This window comes from Danio aesculapii, chromosome 21 (genome assembly GCF_903798145.1).
Source record: "Danio aesculapii chromosome 21, fDanAes4.1, whole genome shotgun sequence".
Classification (NCBI taxonomy): Eukaryota; Metazoa; Chordata; class Actinopteri; order Cypriniformes; family Danionidae; genus Danio; species Danio aesculapii.
This window is the reverse complement of record NC_079455.1, coordinates 1728100-1752605: the sequence shown is the minus strand read 5'-3', so window position 1 is coordinate 1752605 and position 24506 is coordinate 1728100. Positions and strand designations below refer to the sequence as shown.

The following is a 24506-nucleotide window of genomic DNA, read 5'->3' as shown; positions in this document are numbered from 1 at the left end:
GTAAGAACTCTACCACCACACAATACTTCGCATAGGGAAAAGGAGCGGTCGAAAAATACAAGATGGAAGAGCTCAAAGTGCCTTTCCATCTCAAAAAGCCTCTGGTTTTTTACTCAATACTGTCCTGAAAATAACAAATAGCAGACTCAATTTTAAACTCAATACTGCACTTGACTCAAGTCAAGTTTACTGCATTAGTAAATGTTAATAAATGATGTACAAGTAATGTTCAAACTTAGTCCATGTTATTATATACCAATGACCAACTGATGACCAACTAAACTTCTCTGAGCACATTTCTTGAACTACTCGATCTTGCAGATTCGCACTCTATAACATCAGAAAGGTCCGACCCTTCCTATCTGAACATGCAGCTCAACTCATTGTTCAAGCTCTTGTACTCTCCAAACTGGACTATTGCAACTCTCTACTAGCCAGGCTTCCAGCTAATTCTATCAAACCTCTTCAGCTGCTTCAGAACGCAGCAGCACGAGTGGTCTTTGATGAACCCAAAAGAGCACATGTCACTCCGCTACTCACCCGTTTGCACTGGCTGCCAGTTGCTGCCCGCATCAAATTCAAAGCTCTGATGTTTGCTTACAAAGCGACCTCTGGCTTTGCTCCTTCATATCTGCTCTCACTTCTGCAGATGTATGTGCCCTCCAGAAACTTGCGTTCTGTGAATGAACGCTGCCTCGTGGTTCCATCCCAAAGAGGGAAGAAATCACTTTCCCGAACTCTCACATTCAATCTGCCCAGTTGGTGGAATGAACTCCCTAACTACATCAGAACAGCAGAGTCACTTGCTGTCTTCAAGAAACCACTAAAAACTCAACTGTTTAGTCTCCACTTTTCTTCCTAATCTGTAACTGCCTCTCTGGCTATACCACTAACTGTACTCTCTCTCTCTCTCACAAAAAAACACATTACAAATGCTTTGCTTCTTAGACTTTACACACCTGAAACTTGTCTATAGCACTTGTTCACTGCTGCTCTTATAGTTGTGTAAATTGCTTCCTTGTCCTTATTTGTAAGTCGCTTTGGATAAAAGCGTCTGCTAAATGACTAAATGTAAATGTAAATATACATTAACTAATGAAACCTTAGTGTAACGTGTTGAAATAACACAAAAACACCAAATACTGAAAACATTCAGACGCATTTATGATCTGATGTCCAGCACACAAGAACAGTTCCAAGACTATATACTCCAGTCACCGTTTACTTTAGATAAACAAGGACTTAATATAACTGTGTTGTAAGGCTTTTTTTGAGTTGACTCAACTTTCAACCCAAGCACTCCACTTTGAGCCAACTCAAAAAGCTCTGCAGCAAGTCGCCTCCAATTGTAATAATCGGATTAGATTGGATTGTCGCCAAGGGGCAATTACACAGCAAAAGCCGAACCCAGATCAACACTTGAACAAATACAGAAATAACAGTAAACAATAAAATCAATCATGATCAAGTAAAATATCAATTAAAATATGTAAATTACCAATTAAAACATGTTCAAGAGCAGGAGTATCCAATATACACGAGCAAATACAAACACAATTAAAGCTTGTTAGGTAACCCAACTACAGTTAGAACAAATGAATGCTGATATCTGTTGGTCCTAGTCCGTCTAGTTTTGCCATTGGGACAAACTGTAGCTACAGTATACTGTATGTTGGATATGATATGAACTTCTGAAGCTAGTGTTATGTTTATATGAAGAACAAGGGAAACTAAATGATCATGCTCTTTGTATATTGTATAGAGCTGCTGCTTTGTTTTGAGTCAGCTGGAGTTAATTCAAGGGGTTGTTCACATGGTCTAATTCTTGAGAGCTCATGTTTGTTATTGCATTCAAGTATACCTTCTGCATGATAGCAGGAGACAAAACTTAGACTGAAGTGGGTGGTTCTCATCTGTTCAAATGAACATAGCCCTCTGTATGACTCCCACCTCATACACATGGCCAATGCTGTTAAGATTTTGTGCCCCGAATCTTATAAGACACAGTTGAAGTCAGAATTATGAGCCCCCTTTGAGTTTTATTTCTTTTTTAAATATTTCCCAAATGATGTTGAACAGAGCAAGGAAATTTTCACAGTATGTCTGATAATATTTTTTCTTCTGGAGAAAGTCTTATTTGTTTTATTTCGGCTAGAATAAAAGCAGTTTTTAATTTTTTTAAACACAATTTTAAGGTCAATATTATTAGCCCCTTTAAGCTATATTTCTGTTCGATAGTCTATGGAACAAACCATCGTTATACAATCACTTTCCTAATTACTCTATACTACCTAGTTAACCTAATTAACCTAGTTAAGCCTTTAAATGTCACTTTAAGCTGTATAGAAGTGTCTTGAAGAATATCTAGTCAAATATTATTTACTGTCATCATGGTAAAGATAAAATAAATCAGTTATTAAAGATGAGTTATAATTATTAATTGAGCTAATAATTCAGGGAGGCTAATAAATCCGGGGGGGGGGGGGGGGGGGGGGGGGGGGGGGGGGGGGGACTTATAATTCTGACTCAACTGTAGGTGATCAATTTTTGTAGGTCTTTTTTACTTGTCACTCTCAAATTACCATATCAGCATATTACTGCAAAGTTAAAAGAGACTCAATAAAAGAAGAATAAAATGCTCCTTTACAAATGTGCCTAAGCTCGAAACTGACGTTATTAAACCATGAGGTGTTCAGAAACTTCTTGAAAATGTTCTTCCTTCCTACAGTCACTTTAAAGTCTTGACAAGAGACCATTTTTCTTTAAAGGGCCCAAGAAGTGCTATGAAATATGCATTTTTTATTCGATGTTGATGTAATTTCAATTGAAAAAATGAAGAAAGGTCGGGGCATAGTGTAGCTCCTCCCCTTATTAAAAATACCTAATAGTGTTTAGTTTTTATCACAGCTCTGCCAGTAAGAGAGGTTGAGTTCAAGGCATCAAATGAAATCCTAATGAGAAGAAGGGGGCGGGGCATATCAGATACTAGAGAGCATTTGATTGGTCGGAAGATTTGATGAGTAACTGAAGCATGAGGTGACATGAAAAGAACGTTGATCCATTTAGGTGGAAGAGACAAACTGCAAGCTTTACATGCTTAGATCAGTTTTTATCTTTTAAATGCAAATTTCGTCTGTTTTGGAGCACGCTAGATTATAAAACTATCCTTAAAACTAGCAATATTGATACTAAAATCTTAAAAACTTTATTTTAAATTCACTGACCTTCAAAATAAAACAAAAAACATCAAATATTGAAAACTTTCAGACGCAGGACATTTATGATCGGATATCCAATGCTACAGAAAAGCTGCAAGACTGTATACTCCAGTCATGGTTTACTACATATAAACAAGGATATTAAGGTAACTCTATTTTTCAAGAAAAGATGATGTGTACCTCCAAAGTCTGGCCGGAGACGGATGTCATACCCCTTCAGTAATTTGTCCACTGTGGTCTTGGCCACAGATATTCCGGTACTTCCAGTGGAGGAGCTGAAATATGAGAGAAAACAACACTTTACATTGAAATTCAAACTCAATTATACAATATACAGTGGTGGAAAGAGTGCTGAAAAATCGTCCTCAAGTAAAAGGTGCCCAAATAGTAGAGTGAACGTATCTGTTGTAAATAGTGCTCAAATATAAGTACAAAGTAGGGAGTAGTACGATGTTGAAAAACGGATGCGTTTACATGCAATTTGTGCATGCTTATGTGTAAACGTAACATTCTGTAGTTCATTTAGTGACGTGTTTGTGTGTAAACGTAACATTCTGTAGTTCATTTTGTGACGTTTTTGTGTGTAAACGTAACATTCTGTAGTGCATTTAGTGACGGGTTTGTGTGTAAACGTAACATTCTGTAGTTCATTTAGTGACGTGTTTGTGTGTAAACGTAACATTCTGTAGTGATTTTAGTGATGTGTTTATGTGTAAACGTAACATTCTGTAGTGCATTTAGTGACGTCTTTGTGTGTAAACGTAACATTCTGTAGTTCATTTAGTGACGTTTTTGTGTGTAAACGTAACATTCTGTAGTTCATTTAGTGATGTTTTTGTGTGTAAACGTAACATTCTGTAGTTCATTTAGTGATGTTTTTGTGTGTAAACGTAACATTCTGTAGTTCATTTAGTGACGTTTTTGTGTGTAAACGTAACATTCTGTAGTTCATTTAGTGACGTTTTTGTGTGTAAACGTAACATTCTGTAGTTCATTTAGTGATGTTTTTGTGTGTAAACGTAACATTCTGTAGTTCATTTAGTGACGTTTTTGTGTGTAAACGTAACATTCTGTAGTTCATTTAGTGACGTGTTTGTGTGTAAACGTAACATTCTGTAGTGCATATTGTAACGTGTTTATGTGTAAACGTAATATTCTGTAGTTCATTTAGTGACGTGTTTGTGTGTAAACGTAACATTCTGTAGTTCATTTAGTGACGTGTTTGTGTGTAAACGTAACATTCTGTAGTGCATTTAGTGACGTGTTTGTGTGTAAACATAACATTCTGTAGTGCATTTAGTGACGGGTTTGTGTGTAAACGTAACATTCTGTAGTTCATTTAGTGACGTTTTTGTGTGTACACGTAACATTCTGTACTGCATTTAGTGACGTGTTTGTGTGTAAACGTATTACACTGTGAAAGGTCGATGCATAGTTGATGCCTTTACACTGTTATATATATAATGGTTGGGCATTGATATCACAATGTGTGTAACTGCAATAGTCACATCACATGATTAGAATATTTATTAAAGATTAATAGATAAAGATACAATTATTTTTAATTATTTATACAATGACGACTGTTTTACATTTGATTGTTCAATTTCTGCACTTGACACACTGCAAAGAAATATGCTTAAATCTTTCTAAATAGAGATACTCAAATCGTCTAGTGAAATGATATTCATGTCGCAATATATATCATGGCAAAACAAAATATCGCTATGTCCAATTTTTTACGATATCGTGCAGCCCTAATGCAATATTCATTCATTCTTCTTCAGCTTAGTCCATTTATTCATCAGGGGTTGCCAGAGTGGAATGAATTGCCAACTTGTCCATCTTATGTTTTTTCAAACCGCAATCACCCATACACAATCATTTATACACACGCACACACAAACACACACCGACAAATCTACAGCAACTGCGTGATGCTATCATGTCAATATGGAGCAAAATCTCTGAGGAATGTGTTCAGTACTTTGTTGAATCCATGCCACGAAGGATTAAGGCAGTTCTGAAGGCAAACGATGGTACAACTCGGTACGAGTAAGGTGTACCTAATAAAGTGGCCGGTGAGTGTGAGCAAAATAATCTTAAAGCAAATTTACTGTACTTACCCCACTGGCAGATTACTTATCTTGTTTTAAGTAAAAACTTGCTTAATTTTGACCTGGTTTTGTTTTTTTTTGGAAAAGTTGTCTAAAAATTCCTCTTAATTGAACAATTTTCTGATATTATTAGATATTAGAAATGGGATGAAACCTCTAAGATAAAAAAAACCCTGAATTTTCAATGTGAACTTTGTGGATTTTGTTTTTGTTCTTCAATGTTTGGCTGAATTTCCAATCTGAAGAGGCTTTTCTCTAGATCAATATAACCACCACATAATCATTAGCATAAATCTATGTCATTGAATAATTCACACTTCTTCTTCAAAAAAAATGCATGTTGATAAAACTAACCTTAAAGGGACAGTTCACCACAAAAATGCCCATTTACTCACACTCATGTGATTCAAAAACCTTATGAGTTTCTTTCTTCTGTCAAACTCAAAAGAAGATACTTGAAGAATGCGAGAAACAAGAAACCATTGACTTCCATAGAAACAAAAACATATACTAAGGAAGTCAATGGTTACAGGTTTCCAACATTTTTCTAATAACTTCTTCAGTTATTTGAAAAGAAACTCAAATATGTTGAGTAAATAATGACAGAAGTATCCATTTAACCACAAAGATTAGCATGAAGAGTTCAGAGTTCGACACTTCAGTCAGTTTAATAATTCATATTTAAATTATGAGTCTTTTTTATTTTTTTACTTTGGGATCCTGAGACTGTGAGGAGTTATAGCCGGCACATAACATATTCCCTTTACACCAACATGTTAGGAGAAAATGTATAGATTATAGTAGACGGTTGTTCAGAAAGAGAGTAAAATATTCTATACTGTAAGTCTGAGGTCTTTAAAGCCACACGTATAATAATTAATAAATGCACAAAATGTCAAGCACAAAATGTCAGCTCATTTAAACACAACTGTTTTCTGCAGAAGACTTAATGTGCGTCTTATTGATGCCTAAAAGATTATTTCATGCATTATTTATGAATACATATACTGTAAATAGACACAGTTTAAGTACTGGGGATGCCTAGCTGTAAGTGTGAGGGTTTCAGCGTCTATAAAGGTGCAAAAAATCCTATTTATTAGAATTTTTTGGTGATAAACTAAAATACAAAAGAAAAAAAAAAGGCTTATAATAATGTTGAGTCTCTAAAAATTCTAAAATACAAAGGTTTTTGATTAAAAACTCATCTAAGAAATAATTGTTTTGGCCAATGTAAAATTTGAAGGTTATCCACACAGGCCAGCGTATGCGTATTAAACAGAAACTCAATATGTTTTGTACTTTCATGGACTAAATATATATGGCTCAAGTGCTCAAATTTAGATGTGAAACCATTACCCATTTGTTTTAATTGGATGAATGAAAGCTTTTTTCCAGTGTAAGTGTGGGGGTTTTAGGGTGTATAAAGTTGCAAAAACCTATTTAATAGCATATGTTGGTGATTCACTGAAATAAACAAGAGAAAAAAGTAAAAGTAGTTTTTTTGTCTATTTTTCTCTGGTACAGATACCGGAACATTTTATAAAAGATTTATTAATAATCATCAATAGATAAATAATCATCATTTTTTAATGGGAGTCTTAATGTGTGTCACATTACATATATATATATATATATATATATATATATATATATATATATATATATATATATATATATATATATATATATATATATATATATATATAGGTTTATATATATAGGTTTATATATAGGTATGTATAGGTATATATATATATATATATATATATATATATATATATATATATATATATATATATATAAGGTTTAATTACTGGGGATCCCCCAGTGTGAGGGTTTAGGGTTTATATTTTTTTTTAAACCTATTTAATAGCATATTTTGATACACTGAAATAAATAGAGGAAAAAGAACATTTTTTTTGTCTTTTTTTTGGTACAAAGATCTAAACATTATTTAATCAGGAAAACACTTTCTAGACAACAAAAAAAATAAGTTTTTTAGGTGTTTTTAGGGTACTTAAAGTTTCAAAAAACTTACTTTATAGCATATTTCAGACAAAAAGAGGAAATAACATCTTTTTTTTCCTACAAATATATATAAAAATACATCTTAAATCAGCAAAGTAAAATAATGTAAATATGGGTTTTGTTTTCAGAAATAATTATTCAAAATTAAGTGTTTATAGATAGAGATATATATAGAGAGAGATGGATGGATGGATGGATGGATAAATAGATAGATAGATAGATAGATAGATAGATAGATAGATAGATAGATAGATACATACATACATACATACATACATACATACATACATACATACATACACATTTACTGGGGGTTCCTAGCTCTAAGTGTGGGGGTTTCAGGGTCTATTAAGTTTAGAAAAAACAAATTTAATAGCATATTTCAGGAAAAAGAATATATGACATCTTTCTTTTTTGGTCTTTTTTCTAGTACAAATATAAAATGTTTAATGAAGAAAGCCATATCTACACTGAAAAACGTGTTGCATGCAAAACTGTTGCAAATAATTTATTTGTGTTGAATTTAAACAAACAAACTAAATTTAATAACGTTCAACCTAATTTGTTTGTTTAAATTCAACACAAATAAATTGTTTACAACCACTTAACGTAAAAAAATTGAGTAAATCCAAGGAATCATCTTGAATATTTTTTTTTCAGTGTAGACAACAACATCAAAAAATAATAATAATAATAATGTTTTTGTTTTCAGAAATAATTCAAAATTAAGTGTTTTTAAACAAGCTAAATCATCAGGCAATTGGGGAAAATAAATAAACCCTGTTTTCTGTTTGAAATATAATTATTTGACTTACACCATAGGCATATTATGCTTATACTGAATAAACACATATGTCTCATTTCTGTAAAAACGACACTATTTTGTGCATTAAAGAAACGTGATTATTGATTTAACAACGTTTAGATATTAGAACTACAATCAAGACAAAAATCGCAGTTACTAATTGACAAATAAAAGCGTATTGTGGCTTCAATCTAACGCATCTGAAGGAGGAATAAATAAATAAATAAAATAATCCCACCACAACCATGCGCACTGAACTGAAATGAAAATAGTAAAACGTCAAAATGGAAGGCAAAGGCTCTCAGGCCAGAACTAGAGTTGATTCCAAAGAGATTTCAGTGCTTTTAAATGAAACCCTTAACGAGATAAGTTAAAGCACCATTTAATAAGTCATCTCATTTGTCTTACAGGTGTTCCAGATGCACACAATATTAGATGCATGATAAATATATGCGATGAAAAGGCTTCAAATCCGCGTCTCAGTGATCAGCAGTGAACACATGCCATTAAGCATTATTGACTGAATAGGCGTCGTCGTTTTTATTCTTATTGGCTGAGTGATGATGGATATAACGCCAGAGACATGGTGCCAAGGGTGGGGGTGGACCAGAAGAGAAGCATTGATCATTTGTATATTAGTATTTCACTCAGTGGATCGTTGAATCCACAGTATATTGGCTGCAAAGCAGACTGTAGTGGGAAAACGCGAGGGTCGCTTCAACATAACGCGATCCAAAACACTGACCTGATTTTAATGAGGAAGTCCAGAATGGTCTTAAATTGAAATGTGATGTCGTGCTTTTTACATATTCGTGTATATTTATATCAATAATTAATTAAGTGATTAAGTTGTTGTTATATTGGATGCGAAATTATTTTTTATATATGTATGTAGGCTGGTATACGTGTATACAAGCAATTAACACTAACAGATAGTAAAGAAATATATATATATATATATATATATATATATATATATATATATATATATATATATATATATATATATATATATATATAGTTTTAATAATAATAGTAATAATATTAGGCCTATATGCGCATATACACAGAATCGATATGAGCATGTTTCTCACACATATGATTCCCTCTCTCTCTCTCTCGCTCTCTCTCTATTATACACACACACACACACAATTGGACTGTTTATCCAGGTAAAAATGGACATAGAAAACATTAAAAGCATGATGTTCTCTTATCAGTGACTAATCTGTGTGTCTCTTCAGATTTGATAAACCTGTGGGTTCCTTCATTTAACCCAACAGACAGATTTACCCCAATATAGTCATTTTCTTACCTTTGTGCAAAGCAGACAAAGGACAAAGCCGCCAGAGCAGAAACAATTCCACATAATTTGTCTTCTTGAGGACCCAACATTTCCACAAATCCGTTAATTCTGTTTCAGTAATCCAGCCGCCGGTGCTCCAAACTGATGTAAAAACGGGGGGGAAAATCAAAAGAATCCAACAGAAGGGTGAAGGGAGTGGAAAAAGGCCAAATGAATGACTTGGGATCAAAGCACCAATGCACACATTTGCGATGGCCCTGCAACAACAGGCACAAAAACAAAACAAAAAAAATTAAAATAATAAAAAATAAAAATATTAAACGCGGGTCCCAGCTGTTTTGTCTTCAGCTATGAAAATCCGTGCAGGTCAGAGACCCCCTCGATCAACACCAGAAGATCAGACATCTCTCTCAGCTGGACTTCTGGAAAAAGTGCTGGAAAGTCTTCATCGACCAAACCATGGAGGAAAAATAAAGATATGATGATGATGAAAAGAAAAAGAAAATGGATGAGGGTCAGTTTTGTTCTACACCTGTCGTCGCAGTTTCCAGGTCCAAAGCTGCGGACAAGCCATGGCTCCAGTGATGCTCCTTCAAAGAGGGGGGGGTTGCTCCACAGTATCAGATATTTGTATTTAATCCCCCTCAGCTATGGAGGTTGAAGGTGAAGAAGAAGAAAAAGCAGAAATCTGCGAGCCCTGCTGCTGATGGTCGAGATGTTCCCCTCAAAGTCACCAGGGAGAAAAGATGCACATTTAAAGAAATGCAGCAGAGAATATCTGATGCAGACGTCAGAGCTCGTAGTCTATACTACAACCTCGTAGGAAACGCAAGATAAAATAAGAAAAGAAAAGGAAAAAAGGGCGCACGGTGTGTGTTCGTATCTCTATAAAACGCGTTTAAATGTGCAATGTTTGGCTGTTGATTTGCTGGGAAAAGCCCCCTCTTTATCTCTCGATTGAATCCCCATCTCTTGTTCGGAGCAAATGATGACACACTTCAGTTGCAAGAACACCTCCAGGAGCCGAGAGAGAAATAATAATCAAGATTGGAAGCAAAACATCCGACGGACGCGCTTGGGTTTCAAAAGGAGAGAAGAGGACATGGTCCCCTCTTGAACGCGCGGAATAAAATGCCGGTGCTTGTTGAGGACAAAAAAATAAAAAGCGAAAGCGAACTAAAGAGGAAAGGCAGTCTGTCCACGCGCTCGTCTCGCGGAGGAATGATGTCTGCACTTGTCGGCTCGCGCGCTGCAACCTATTAAAATGCTGCGAGAGTCTCCCGGCGCATTTTCATGCATTTCTCCCACTTTGCCACATTCTTCAGCTCAAACACACACACACAGGCACACACACACCCTCAAAAACACCAACCCCCCGAAACATCTAATAAATGCAAGTAATGTGGATATCAGATCGAGATTAAGGATCAAATTAAATGACAAAAATAATGATTGTGCATATTACGGATAAGAGGTGTGCTTTCCCCCCTTCTCTCTCACTCTCTCTCTCTCTCTATGTATTTTCACTTGGAAGATGAGGGATGCAGGCATCTGCTGTCTAGTTGCTAGGCAACCATGCTAGCAGTGATGCAGAGCAGTGGTGTTTCAATGGCAAGCTTCTCCGTTGCATCCGCTGGAGATGTGGGCATCCTCGGCCCCCAGCGGGCTCCTTGATGGTCCCCGCCGAAACATGAGGAACACCGATGTGAAGCGCAGAGATAGAGGTCCCGTCAGCGCTATCTGCAACAGTTCAGCTGCGCTTTACAAGATTAGCGTAATGAAGCATTGCAAGCTGTATCAGTAACACCCCCTGACTTCTGATCATATGTTTACCGGGTGTAATGTGGAGTGGATTCTGATGTGTGCTTAGCAGTGGCCAAGATTGGTTATATGGGATACAATATCTGTAACTGTCTATCTACTAATGCATCCCGACAGAAGAAACCCCCCTGAACATTTTTGCTCTTATGAAGAAGAACAGATTCAGGACCATGGACAAGGTTCTGGAGAACCGCTGTAGAGCACATGCAGGAATTACTTATTAAAGGTGCCCTATTATGCTCCCTGTTACAAGATGTAAAATACATCTCTGATGTCCCTATAGTGTGTGTGTGTGTGTGAAGTTACAGCTTAAAGTATCACACAGATAATGTTTTATAACTCTCTAAAACAGACCCTTAGGTAACACTTTATTATAACTACACACTATAAACCATTTATTAAGCATTAGCAAATTGCTAAGTATTAATGTTAGTAAGCAGTTTATAACTGCAGCTACAAATGCTGTATTCTTGACTTATAACCACATTTATTATGTGCTTAGTAATTGTATTTTCATGCATTGTTAATTATTTATTTGTCATTACTAAATTAAGTATTGCATTATTTACAAACGAGTTATTTAAGCATAGTTGGTTGTTTTTTTAAGGTCATTCTGAATGACTTAGTAAACGATTAACAAACTATTGAAATTACCAGTTATATATCTTATTATTCAGGCTTAATAGTTAATTTGTATGTTAATAAATGCTTTATTAACTCAACTTCATCCAGTTTTGTGACCTAATCTAAAGCGAGGGCTGTTTATGCTTTATAAATCCCTTATAAATGACAATTAAAGGCTTCTGAAGACAATTACCAACAGCATCTTTAAAAACAAAAGCCAACTCCTGGACATTTTAGGAGATTTAGAAACCCTGGACGCATTTATAAGACATATAAAGAAAAATAGAGTCCGTATGATCACCCTAAATACACTTCCGTTTAGTTTGCCTCCAGATTGATCTAAAAACGGTTTTAATTTTAAAACACGGCAATCATAAAGACCTCAAAACTAAACTTTTATGTGTCTTATGTGTTGAACAATGAATATGCGTAAGTCAGTCTGCGTGTTTGAGGAGCAAATTTATCTCATGATTAGCTAATGGAGCAGTGTTTGGATAAGTAAAGTCCTGCTAATCCCATAGACCCAAGGGTCGGCTGAATCTACACTGATGTAGGTGCATTCCCTGGGTAAAAAAGAGAGGAAAACTTGCAACCAAGGCTCATTCTGAAAACGTACCTCTATATACATTTCTCTTGGCCATCTGATTGCGACGATCTTACCATGTTTTGTTATTTAATTGTTTATTTTATCTTTTGCTTTTTGGTTTGCTTTCTGGAACCGTTTTTAACCGCACTCAAACCACCCCGTCATCACGGTCAACTCCTCTCTGCATCTCAAATCCTCTGACGTGTACAGTCACTGGACAAACCAACACAATCTCACGGCAATTCGTAACTTTTTGATTTAGTGGCTAATTCGTATGAATTCGTACGATCTAATTCGTACAATTTAGTACGATTTGCTCATCCTCCAATGACATTTGGGTTTAGGGGTGGGGTTAGGTGCCACGCCTCCTTTTTAAAATCGTACAATTTCGTACGACTGAACTCGTACGAATTAGCCACTAAACTGTCAAAACGTAAAATACTTACGTTTTCTCATGAGATCAGGCTGGACAAACTGGTAACAGTTGAAAAGCCGTCCACATGGAGGTAAGCGCGAAAAAGAAACAGAAGCCATCGGCGTTTTGCGTACATTTTAAAGACAAAGTGAAGGGATAAAGGCATTTTAAAAGCCGAAATTGAAGGGATTGGGGGGTTAGGGTTGTCATTGGGGATTGGTGGTTCTGGGGAGCCCCTAATAATATCTCTGGGTGCTCAAAACGGTCCCTTAGAATCGTCCTAACTCCCCCATCCCCCCACTTGGTGTCCCTGGGTCACGTGACAACCTCAGTTTGAGGCATGCTTCAAAACACAAGTCCGTTGACACTTAAGATGTATGTTGATACTGGATGTCTCTAGTGTGGATCTGCTCACAACTCCACATTTGTCCATGACCTGCCACAGTTATGGTAAATAAAAAAAAATGATCATGCCATTATGCACATCGCAGCTGACTACCGCAGCACGATTAGTCACAAAAAAAAATTGCATTTAGGTTGGTTAAAGGTCGATTCCCGTTTTTACAACAAATTAACCTCTCTAGGGTTCGTTTGAAAGTATACCGAGACAAACTCTTCCAGATTGAGGTAAAGTTAGTTTTATATTCAACCCATGCTCATTCTGAAAACGTAGTCCCGTGGACGTTTCTGGACACTGTGAAATAAGTCCTGGGAGGTACGCAGTTTTGCAGTTTTTGTTTTCGCGAATCCAGGAGAAGCCGCTGCGTTCGCTTTTTCGTATCTCAAATTTCTCTCGCGAGTGACGTTCGCGCCCGCTGTTCTCGCGTAAAACCACCAGAGGTTGCTGTCGACCGAACGTCTGTCTGACTGGATGATTGACTGGCCGGCCGACCAATCGACAGACCCACCCTCCTTCTTTCCCTAAACCCAAGCAATTTTATCGATGGACCCGCCCACCCACTTACTTCCCTAAAACCCAACTAACGATTTACAAAAGCTGTCCCGAAAATGAAAAGCCCTCGTCTGATTTTTACCACGTTCTCACCCTGTTATTCACTGGTTCATTTTATTTTTTGGATTCTGTTTTTGTCTTACCTGATTTCTGGAACTGCTCTTCTCCGGACTTGAACCCTGTCATCGTAATCATCTCCTCTCTGCGTCTCAAGTCCGCCGACATACATGACAAGCTAACTGGACAATCTGGTTGCAGCAGGAAACCTCTCCACACAGGGTAAGCGGTCAGCCGATAAGCTCGAAAAGGAATGGCGTCACACTGCCCCATAGCGTTCGTTTAAAAAAAATTAAATGCAGCCATACGTACCCCCGGCTACATAATTCGCGGTCTCCAGAAACGTCCACAGGACTACGTTTTCAGAATGAGCCTGGGTTGTTTATATTTACACGTTCAGACTTTCTCCTTCATTCATTCATTCATTTTCCTTCAGCTTAGTCCCTTATTCATCAGAGGTCACAACAGCGGAATGAACCACCAACTTATCCAGCATGTTTTACACAGCGTATGCCCTTCCAGCTGCAACCCATTACTGGAAAACACCCATACACTCTCTCATTCACACACACACTCATACACTACGGCCAATTAACCTATAGCATGTGTTTGGATTTGTGAGCGAAGAATATGCAAGGTCCACATAGAAATGCCAACGGACCCAGCCAGGACTCAAACCAGCAACCTTCATGCTGTGAAGGCCGCAGTGCTAACCATTTTCACACCTGCCCAAATCACCCACATCCAAAACAAGCCAAACAAACTCTGGTCAGTTTTAACCAAACTAAATGAGGCATGTGTGAACGCACCCAAAGTTTCACCCTCTACTCAACCCCGTGCCGGATGCAGGACATCTTTGCAGTCTCATTAAAGCGAAAGGTACTTTAGCAAGAGCTCCAGGCTGTCCAAACGCCATTAGGATGCTTTAATGAATTAGAATGACAGCTATGATATTAAAGACCACTGGGATAATGACAATGGAAATGACAGTGCTCCTTTGACACTACTGTATGCACACTTATTTCAATCTAAATTGCTCTACAGTCAAGCAATAGAAGAGCATGGCTGCAGGCGCAAGATTATTTTTGTATTATTTGTAAATGCATCTGGAATCAGTTTAGGCAGAAATCTGCAGGATTTTAAGTTCACAAAGAGGGCTGCGCGATGGCTCTGTGGTTAGCAAAAGGAAAGAGTTGAGTTTGAGTTTTCCTTGCTCTCTATTTCCACCTGGGGATACTCATCATGAGGCCTCGAGAGATTGTGCAGTGCCATTGATGTGATTCAAGACCTGTGAAGACATGATGTCAATCGTAGGCGACTTCTAGAGGTATCCTGCACCAGGCCGTATCTTGAGCAGATGCTGTGGTGGTCATGGAGGAGTGGAGAGCATGAGACTGATTCCTGAAAGACCTCAGTGACAGACGAGTATCTGAATTGATTCCGCAAGCCAGCCTGAACACCCGCCGGTGACCTACTCACACCTGATGCTTCTCCACGATGGACGTTCAGCGTTCTCCAGCCTCCAGCCCCTAGACTGCAGCTCTGCACAAGAAGTTTGGTCAGAGGAGAAATGGTCGTGCCCAACTGAGCCTGGTTTCTCTTGAGGTTTTTTCCTTCACTCTCGTCAATTGGTGAAGTTTGTTCCTCACCACTGGCTTGCTTGGTTTGGGACTTGTGGAGAATCGATGTGAATCGATGGATTTGCTCTTCAGTGTTTGGACTTTCAGCAGTGAAAATTAAACCACACTGAACTGGACTAAACTAAACAGAACTTTAACTTTGAAAACTGGACTGTAAATAAATAAATAATAAAATTATTATATTAAAAAAAATCAATAATAAAAATATATAAATGTATATGTAAATAGATAATATATATATATATATATATATATATATATATATATATATATATATATATATATATATTGTAACACAGGGAGTGACACAGATAACTGAAGTTCGGATCCACGTGCAGGTTTATTCAAAATCAGGCAAGCAATGGTCAACACAGGTGCAAACAGATGTATAAAGGCCGTCCAGAATCTTGGTCAAATACAGGCGAGAGCTCAGAAGGCAGGCAGCAGACAGGGAGAACTAGATAAACAAGACTAGGGTCAAAACACAGGAAAACAAGACTAAGGAAATGCGTTGAATTGTCACTTTACAGAAAACAAGACTCGGCACTGGAAGTTAGAGTGTGTGCTGTTTAAATAGTGTGTGTAATCAGTCTAGAAGCTGCAACAGCTGTGGGAGTCTAATCAGTGGAAATGAGGAAGCATGTGTGTGTGTGTGAACGGAGTGCATGTATGAATATGTAGTCCTTGAAAGGCGGATTTGTAGTCCATAGGTTATTGTGTGTGAGATCCAGCGATCTAGGAAGTTACAATCGCTGGTGAACGTGACATGATCTATATATATATATATATATATATATATATATATATATATATATATATATATACAGGGGTATCGCTAGACCCAGTAAAAATCGCCAATGCCCCAGTAAATGCTTTGAGATATGATTTACTTTATATACATTATATTTGATGCCAATATCATGCAAAATTTAATTTCTGGAATTATGTTTCTGAGGCACAATGTCTTGTGATTTTTCTCCCTAAATAATGATAAGATTTCTCATGATAATACTTGGTCATAAACCGATATAAAATTTTTTAAAATAAAACCTGACTGGATGTAACCTGCAGAAACCCTATAAATCAATCAAGCTGACAAAGAAAAGCATAACTACATAATAAAATAAAAAACTTTGCATAACTAAAAAAAAAACCTGATTAACCAACACAATCTCACGGCAATTTGTAACTTTTTGATTTAATTCTTATGAATTCGTACGATCTAACACGTACAATTTAGTATGATTCGCTCATCCCCCAATGACGGTTGGGTTTAGGGGTGGGGTTGGTTGCCACGCCTCCTTTTTAAAATCGTACAATTCCAAACGACTGAACTCGTACGAATTCGTACAAATTAGCCACTAAATTGCCAAAACGTAAAATATTTACGTTTTCTCGTGAGATCAGGCTGGATTAACCTATTAAAATAGGTTAACGTAACATAAAATAAAACATTTGCAGTCATGACATTTTGTTATATCACATTTTTTATACAATACAATCTCACGGCAATTCGTAACTTTTTGATTTAGTGGCTAATTCGTACAAATTCGTATGATCTAATTCGTACTGTACAATTTAGTACGATTTGCTCATCCGCCAATGACGGTTGGGTTTAGGGGTGGGGTTAGGTGCCACGCCTCCTTTTTAAAATTGTACAATTCCGTACAACTGAACTCGTACGAATTTGTATGAATTAGCCACTAAATTGCCAAAACGTAAAATATTTATGTTTTCTCGTGAGATCAGGCTGGATTAACCTATTAAAATAGGTTAAAGTAACATAAAATAAAACATTTGCAGTCATGACATTTTGTTATATCACATTTTTTATACAATACAATCTCACGGCAATTCGTAACTTTTTGATTTAGTGGCTAATTCGTACGAATTCGTACGATCTAATTCGTACTGTACAATTTAGTAAGATTCGCTCATCCCCCAATGACGGTTGGGTTTAGGGGTGGGGTTGGTTGCCACGCCTCCTTTTTAAAATCGTACAATTCCAAACGACTGAACTCGTACGAATTCGTACAAATTAGCCACTAAATTGCCAAAACGTAAAATATTTACGTTTTCTCGTGAGATCAGGCTGGATTAACCTATTAAAATAGGTTAACGTAACATAAAATAAAACATTTGCAGTCATGACATTTTGTTATATCACATTTTTTATACAATACAATCTCACGGCAATTCGTAACTTTTTGATTTAGTGGCTAATTCGTACGAATTCGTACGATCTAATTCGTACAATTTAGTACGATTTGCTCATCCGCCAATGACGGTTGGGTTCAGGGGTGGGGTTAGCTGCCACGCCTCCTTTTTAAAATCGTACAATTTCGAACGACTGAACTCGTACGAATTAGCCACTAAACTGTCAAAACGTAAAATACTTACGTTTTCTCGTGAGGTCAGGCTGTTTTTATAGCGTACGCAAGTGTGTTGGCCATTGTTAGCAGACAAATCGAACTAGTTTGTTTTCCACAGGACCCAAAGCACTTATAAAACAAGCAACTATTAGTTTCGAACATCCATTATAATCCTCCTCCGCACTACACAGAGCCTATTAAATGCTGGAAAAAACATCATCACCAATCATTAGACTTTTTTGTGCTCTTTACTTTTTGTTGCCTGTTGTCTCAGGGGGAAGCCTATGGAAAATACGTGCTTCTGTCTCCATTTAAATATGTGTGTGAAACTTAAAGGGAATCATGAGGTAAATTCACAGAGCCACAGCAGTTTCGCCAGTGCTGACTCGCTCAAAAATACGCTTACGAGAACGTGTGCACTTTGGAAGTGCTACAACGCTCGAATCTGTTTGTTGCAAATTCTCTTATTAAAAATGTCACTCAGTTGTGTTGTGGAGGGCTAATTACGTTTTTTTTTTTTCCTCCAGTGACTCTCCCTGTGAGGTTTACATCATGATGTATTGCTTTATCTGTAGGAAACGCAGTCCTGAAATGGCTTAGATAGACACTCTTTCTGTTCCCGTTGCTGAATTCTGGAAAAATGCACTTTTGGCCAGTTTATTTGTGCTTACGCCAATTACTTCAAACCTCAGTGTGACATGAATATCCGTAAATTAGCAGTTTTCTGTATTTTTGTGATTCATGTTTAATTTTTTCCTGTTTATTTCTGCTTTTAAATTGAATTATGAGATCTTGATCTTTCTTATAACAACTTTTAACCTTGAAAAGGTCAAAGAAAGTGACTTTAATGAACATTTTTAATAGTGTAAGGTGCTATAATGTCTGGGTTGGTGTTTTGTATTACACTACAGAAACCTTGTATTAAAATGCAGCACATTTCCTGTTATTTTACACACTTATTTCTCTAGATATTATTTATTATACATCATATTATAAGTACAAATGACTGAAATGTTAATAAAAGCCACTTTGTTAAACTGTGGAGTTGAATTTTCATCATTAAAAGTGGACAGAGCAGAGATCAACATCCCATAATGCAATTCACAACCGCAAATAAACCCAAAATACTTAATTAACAGGTATTTTATATTAAAGCTGGAATTGAAGAGGAAAAAATATGTTGACCTTATTAAACAAAGTCATTTTTTGCTGAAAATTGTTAGAAAATAAATAGGTAAATAAAATTGACCTGAAATAAAATACATTTTAAAAAATTAGCTTTCCTTGCAGCTAAACTAAAACAATTAAAACTTCACTTTGGAAATAGACACTCGGCGGCCACTTTATTAGGTACACCTGTCCAGCTGCTCGTTAAAGCAAATTTATAATCAGCCAATCACATGGCAGCAACTCAATGCATTTAGGCATGTAGACATGATCAAGACGATGTGCTGCAGTTCAAACCGAGCATCAGAATGGGGAAGAAAGGGGGCTTAAGTGACTTTGAACGTGGCATGGTTGTTGGTGCCAGACGGGCTGGTCTGAGTATTTCAGAAACTGCTGATCTACTGGGATTTTCACGTACAACCATCTCTAGGGTTTACAGAGAATTGTCAGAAAAAGAGGAAATATCCAGTGAGTGGCAGTTCTGTGGGCGCAAATGCCTTGTTGATGCCAGAGGTCAGAGGAGAATGGCCAGACTGCTTACAGCTGATAGAAAGGCAACAGTAACTCAAATAAGCACTCGTTACAACAGAGGTCTGCAGAAGAGCATCTCTGAACACACAAACATCCAACCTTGAGGCAGATGGGCTACAGCAGCAGAAGACCACACCGGGGGCCACACCTGTCAGCTAAGAACAGGAAACTGAGGCTACAATTCACACAGGCTCACCAAAACTGCACAATAGAAGATTGGAGAAACGTTGCCTGGTCTGATGAGTCTCCATTTCTGCTGTCACATTCGGATGGTCGGGTCAGAATTTGTCACCAACACCATGAAAGCATGGATCCATCCTGCTTTGTATCAACGGTTCAGGCTGCTGGTGGTGGTGTAATGGTGTGGGGGAGATTCTCTTGGCACACTTTGAGCCCATTAGTACCAATTGCGCATCGTGTCAACGCCACAGCCTACCTGAGTATTGTTGCTGACCATGTCCATCCCTTTATGACCACAGTGTCTCCATCTTCTGATGGCAACTTCCAGCAGGATGACGCACCATGTCATAAAGCGTGAATCTGTACTCAATTGGCCTCCACACTCACCAGATCTCAATCCAAACGAGCTATACCACAAAGGATTAAGGCAATTCTGAAGGCAAAAGTATAATTTTGATTATATATACTATATAAAATTTCTTTAAAAATATTAAAAGGAATTCTGAAGGGTCACATGACATTGAAAACTAAAAACTAATAATTCTTAAAATTAGGTTTTAAAAGGGTTCATTTTTATTCCTAACAGGTCCTTAAAGGTACATATTAATACTTAAAAAGTACAAATCTAGCCTCATAGTACCTTAACTGAACCTTAAAGAACATAAGTGTACCCTAAAAGTACTAATATCCATCTGTATGATACAAAAAGTACCACCTTTTGAATAGGTACCACCACAGTGACACGTTTTATAACTTTATTTTTCTCTGTGTCTCATGAATTCACAGTTGTTTAGCTTGTAAATGCCGTCTTTCTGATATGTGTAAAGTGCAGAAACCAAACCAAGCATTTAATCAGTTAAATAGCAGAGAAAGACACAGAGATGGACTTTATTATTACTCTCCCTCCTGTGAATTTAGTTTTCTATTTGAAATATTTTCCAAATGATGTTGAACAGATTCAGGAATTTATCACAGTATTTCCTCTAATATGTTTTCTTCTGGAGAAAGTCTTATTAGTTTTATTTCGGCTAGAATAAAAGCAGTTTTTAATCGTTTTAAAGCCATTTTAAGGTCAGTATTATATGCCTCCTCAGAAATATTTGTTTAGATTGTCTCCAGAACAAACCACTGTTATATAATAACTTGCCTAATTACCCTAACTTTACCCTAATTACCCTAGTTAAGCCTTTAAATATCACTTTAAGCTGAATACTAGTGTCTTGAAGAATATCTAGTCTAATATTATTTACTGTCATCATGACAAAGAGAGAATAAATCAGTTATTACAGATGAGTTATTAAGCATAAAATTAGGGGAAATAATAATAGGATAATAATCCAGCATAATAATTCATACATGTATTTACATTGAGTCCAACACGTGCACAGACACTCATTTACACACATGTTGCGTAAGAAGACGTGTGAGTTACTGGGTCACTCTCTCACGTCATATAAATAGTATCGCATGCTTAATGCAATGCTGCCTTCAAGACACCCGCCTGCTCTTTTTTACATACGCCGCTTGTTGACGTGTCTAAAACAAGCCGTCAGAAATGTGGGAAACGCTTTACGGTATGGATGTGTTAGTTAATGTTGGTTAATGCATTAACAAACAATGAACAACACACTTATTACTGTATCTGTTTATGTTAGTTAATGAAAGTAAAGGTGTTCAATGTTCATGTTAACCCATGGTGCATTGACTAATGTTAACAAGCATCATTTGGATATTATCAATGCATTAGTATATGTTGAACTATGATTAATAAATGCTGTACAAGCATTGTTCATAATTAGTTTGTGTTAGTAAATACATTGATGAAACCTTATTATGAAGTGTGACCCAAATGTGTTTTATTGCAGCTAATAAACAAAGGCCTCGTGTCCTACTCAACTAATCAAAGCAATAGCTAAAATAAAAGACAGGTGGTCGTTCGCATTTTTTTTGTTAAAGATTTTCTGAAACTGTTGCAGATAAATTAAGCTATTGATCAGGAAAGCAGATTGCCTGTAAGTCGGCCTTTTGTTAGCCGTGTAATTCAGTCTTTCCTTGACTAGTTTATCCATAGATCAATCAAATAAGGCTTTTTAGCAGGCCTAGATTGTGTTCAGTTCCAGAGGGAGCGGAGCCTCAGGGGCTGAACACTGCCACGGGCCCCTGGAGCCGCAGGACACTCAGACTGAAAACTGAAAAAGAGAGCTGTGGAAAACAAGAGCTTCCAGTGTCAAACTTTAGAGTAAAGGTCTCTTTAGAGTAAATTTTCATATTTAAATCTGAAAAAATGATCACACAAACCTTGCACAACAAGTCTGATGTGTATTACAACCCCAAAATCAGAAAAAAAGTCGGCGCAGTATGAAAAATGACATTTAAAATCAGAAAGTAGTGATTTTTTAATTTACTTTGACTTGCTCTTCATTGCAAACAATACAGCAAACATTATTTAAAGGGCAACTATGGAAAAAAATCTACTTTTCAAGCTGTTTGGACAGACATATGTGCATGTATGGTGTATAGAGCGTCATATTTGGGTGATATAAACACACCCAGTGCTTATTTTTCAATTTAACAACATAAAAAACGGTGGACCAATTGGAGCGGTTTTCAAACCGACCGCAACTTTACGTAGGAGTGCGGTCCCCCCGCCCACCAATATTGATTGACAGGCGCGTCATCATATCCTCAGTTTGTTGATTCACGTCCGCCATTTTCAGCGTGAGTGGAAGCGATATCACTAAAGGAACACCCCAGCTCTATTTTTAGATGCAAGGCTCATTGGGCTCAACACAAGATCAATATTCTCCACATTATCGCTCTAATCGGAATTATTGGTTGTATCTTTAGGTAGGTTTGCAAACATGTGTACTTCTGATTGAGTCTACCTTATACTTCAGCCGTTTGCATTTCTCGCGATCCCAGAAGCTCCCTGTGATCTTAACTAGCATGCGTTTTAGAAGTCTAAACATCGGTTTTTATCAGGGTACACTCAAGTCGATGGCTGGGCGCCGCGGACCGCTGCAGAAACCTATGTGTAGAATTCAAAAATGCGTGGCGCGACGATTCGGGACACTTCATGTTTCTGCCGCGCCACAGAGAGTGTCTGGCGTGCCGTGTCGCGGCTTCGAGCGGCGCATCCGGTGCCTCAGTCAAAGTTAATTCAGCGTGCGTGGTTATTAGTTTCTGTGTACAAGCTCGGCACTTGAAACTAGCACACAGTTAACTGTAAAACTGTACAAAGACACAAATGATTTTGTACTCTCTGCTTGGTCCGTGTCCGAGTTGTACATGTACGACTGAATGCGGATTCTCTCACTCCTGCTCCTCTCAGTCTGCCTGACTCTGCTGCAAACGCAGAGCGGGTGAGCTCATGGCCCCGCCCCCTTGTTACGTTGGCGGGAAGCCGAAACTAATTTACGCGTGAAGCAACACACCCCTAAATCAGCGAACTGTGGACACGCCCCCAACATGGGTTTGTACACAAAATTTTAACATTTCCAATTTTATTAACCGAAAAATACTAAAAATAGTGTTTTAGTACATTTCAGATAAACGCATTCTCTAACAAATCATAAACAGCGTTGTGTGGTGGTGTTTATTTGGTCTTGTGCAATGAACTGCATGAAAATAATCCTTCATTTATCAATAATGTGTGCCTTTAATTATTATTAATGTGAAAAGGAACATTTGTTGTCTTCATCATACTGCCCCCTAGTGTTCAAAATGGCTAACTGTTATGGTCTAACAACACTATTTATTTATTCATTAGATAGATTATACCTTTAAGATTATATTATATTGTCTAAGAACTGTGTCATCTGTTATGAAATCAAGCATAATGCCATTGGTTAAGATGAAGGGCAGCACAGACTCAGAACAGAATTCCTCTTATTTTATGACTTCAACACACGAGTTAAGTTGGCCGTGGGGCTCTCAAACCAAATTCTTTGCCAATTAAATCAAATCTGCGCGCTCATCATCATTAAAGCCAGTCATTCTCCTGCACCAGGCCCAAACTGCTCCTAATATCAAATTTGAAATAATTTTCCGTCTCCGCCTCGAGAGGGAACAGAGCGTTCCCAGAGTCACGACAAAGACACAAGGTTGAAAAATACATCCCGATAAAAGTCTCACCTTGATGGGAAGCGTCACAGCAGGAGAGCTGGCGGCGTGTGAAAATCAATGGCTGTAAAACTGATGAATGTTCAGGACTTTACTCCCATATCATCCCACGACTTTCCGCAAGGCTTTCATTCATCTGTTTTCCAATCCCGCAAATTCCTTCCACTTCGTACATGATGGGATTCGGGGGGTCATAACACGGCAGTCTACAGGAGTTTAAACCCAATGGCCTTTTGAACACTGTTGGGGATCGTTTCACCCCAAATTAAACATTCATGTCAAGAACTTTATTCATTCAGTCATTTTCCTTTGGCTTAGTCCCTTTATTTTTCAAGGGTTGCCTCAGCAGCCAACAACCATGCCACGTTCAAAGTCACTTAAATCCCCTTTGTTCCCTATTCTGATGCTTGCTTTGAATGGCAGCAGATCGTCTTGACCATGTCTACATGCCTAAATGCACAGGTTACTGCCATGCGATTCGCAAGCAGTTGGACAGGTGTACCTAATAAAGTGGCCGCTGAATATGTATATATATATATATATAAATTCCAATATATAGGTAAAT

General features: G+C 37.3%; 1 protein-coding gene across 1 annotated transcript in view; it reads right to left on the bottom strand.

Moving 5' to 3' along the window:
• The window catches only part of gabrb4 (gamma-aminobutyric acid type A receptor subunit beta4), a 111607-nt gene extending 100913 nt beyond the window's left edge, over positions 1-10694 (bottom strand). The window contains exons 1-2 of the mRNA XM_056446443.1: positions 9484-10694; positions 3399-3493 (exon numbers count right to left, since the gene is read on the bottom strand). Of these exons, the coding sequence (XP_056302418.1) occupies positions 3399-3493; positions 9484-9563 (175 nt within the window). The 5' untranslated portion in view covers positions 9564-10694. The remainder of the gene's footprint in view (positions 1-3398; positions 3494-9483) is intronic.
• Between the last annotated feature and the right edge of the window lie 13812 nt (positions 10695-24506).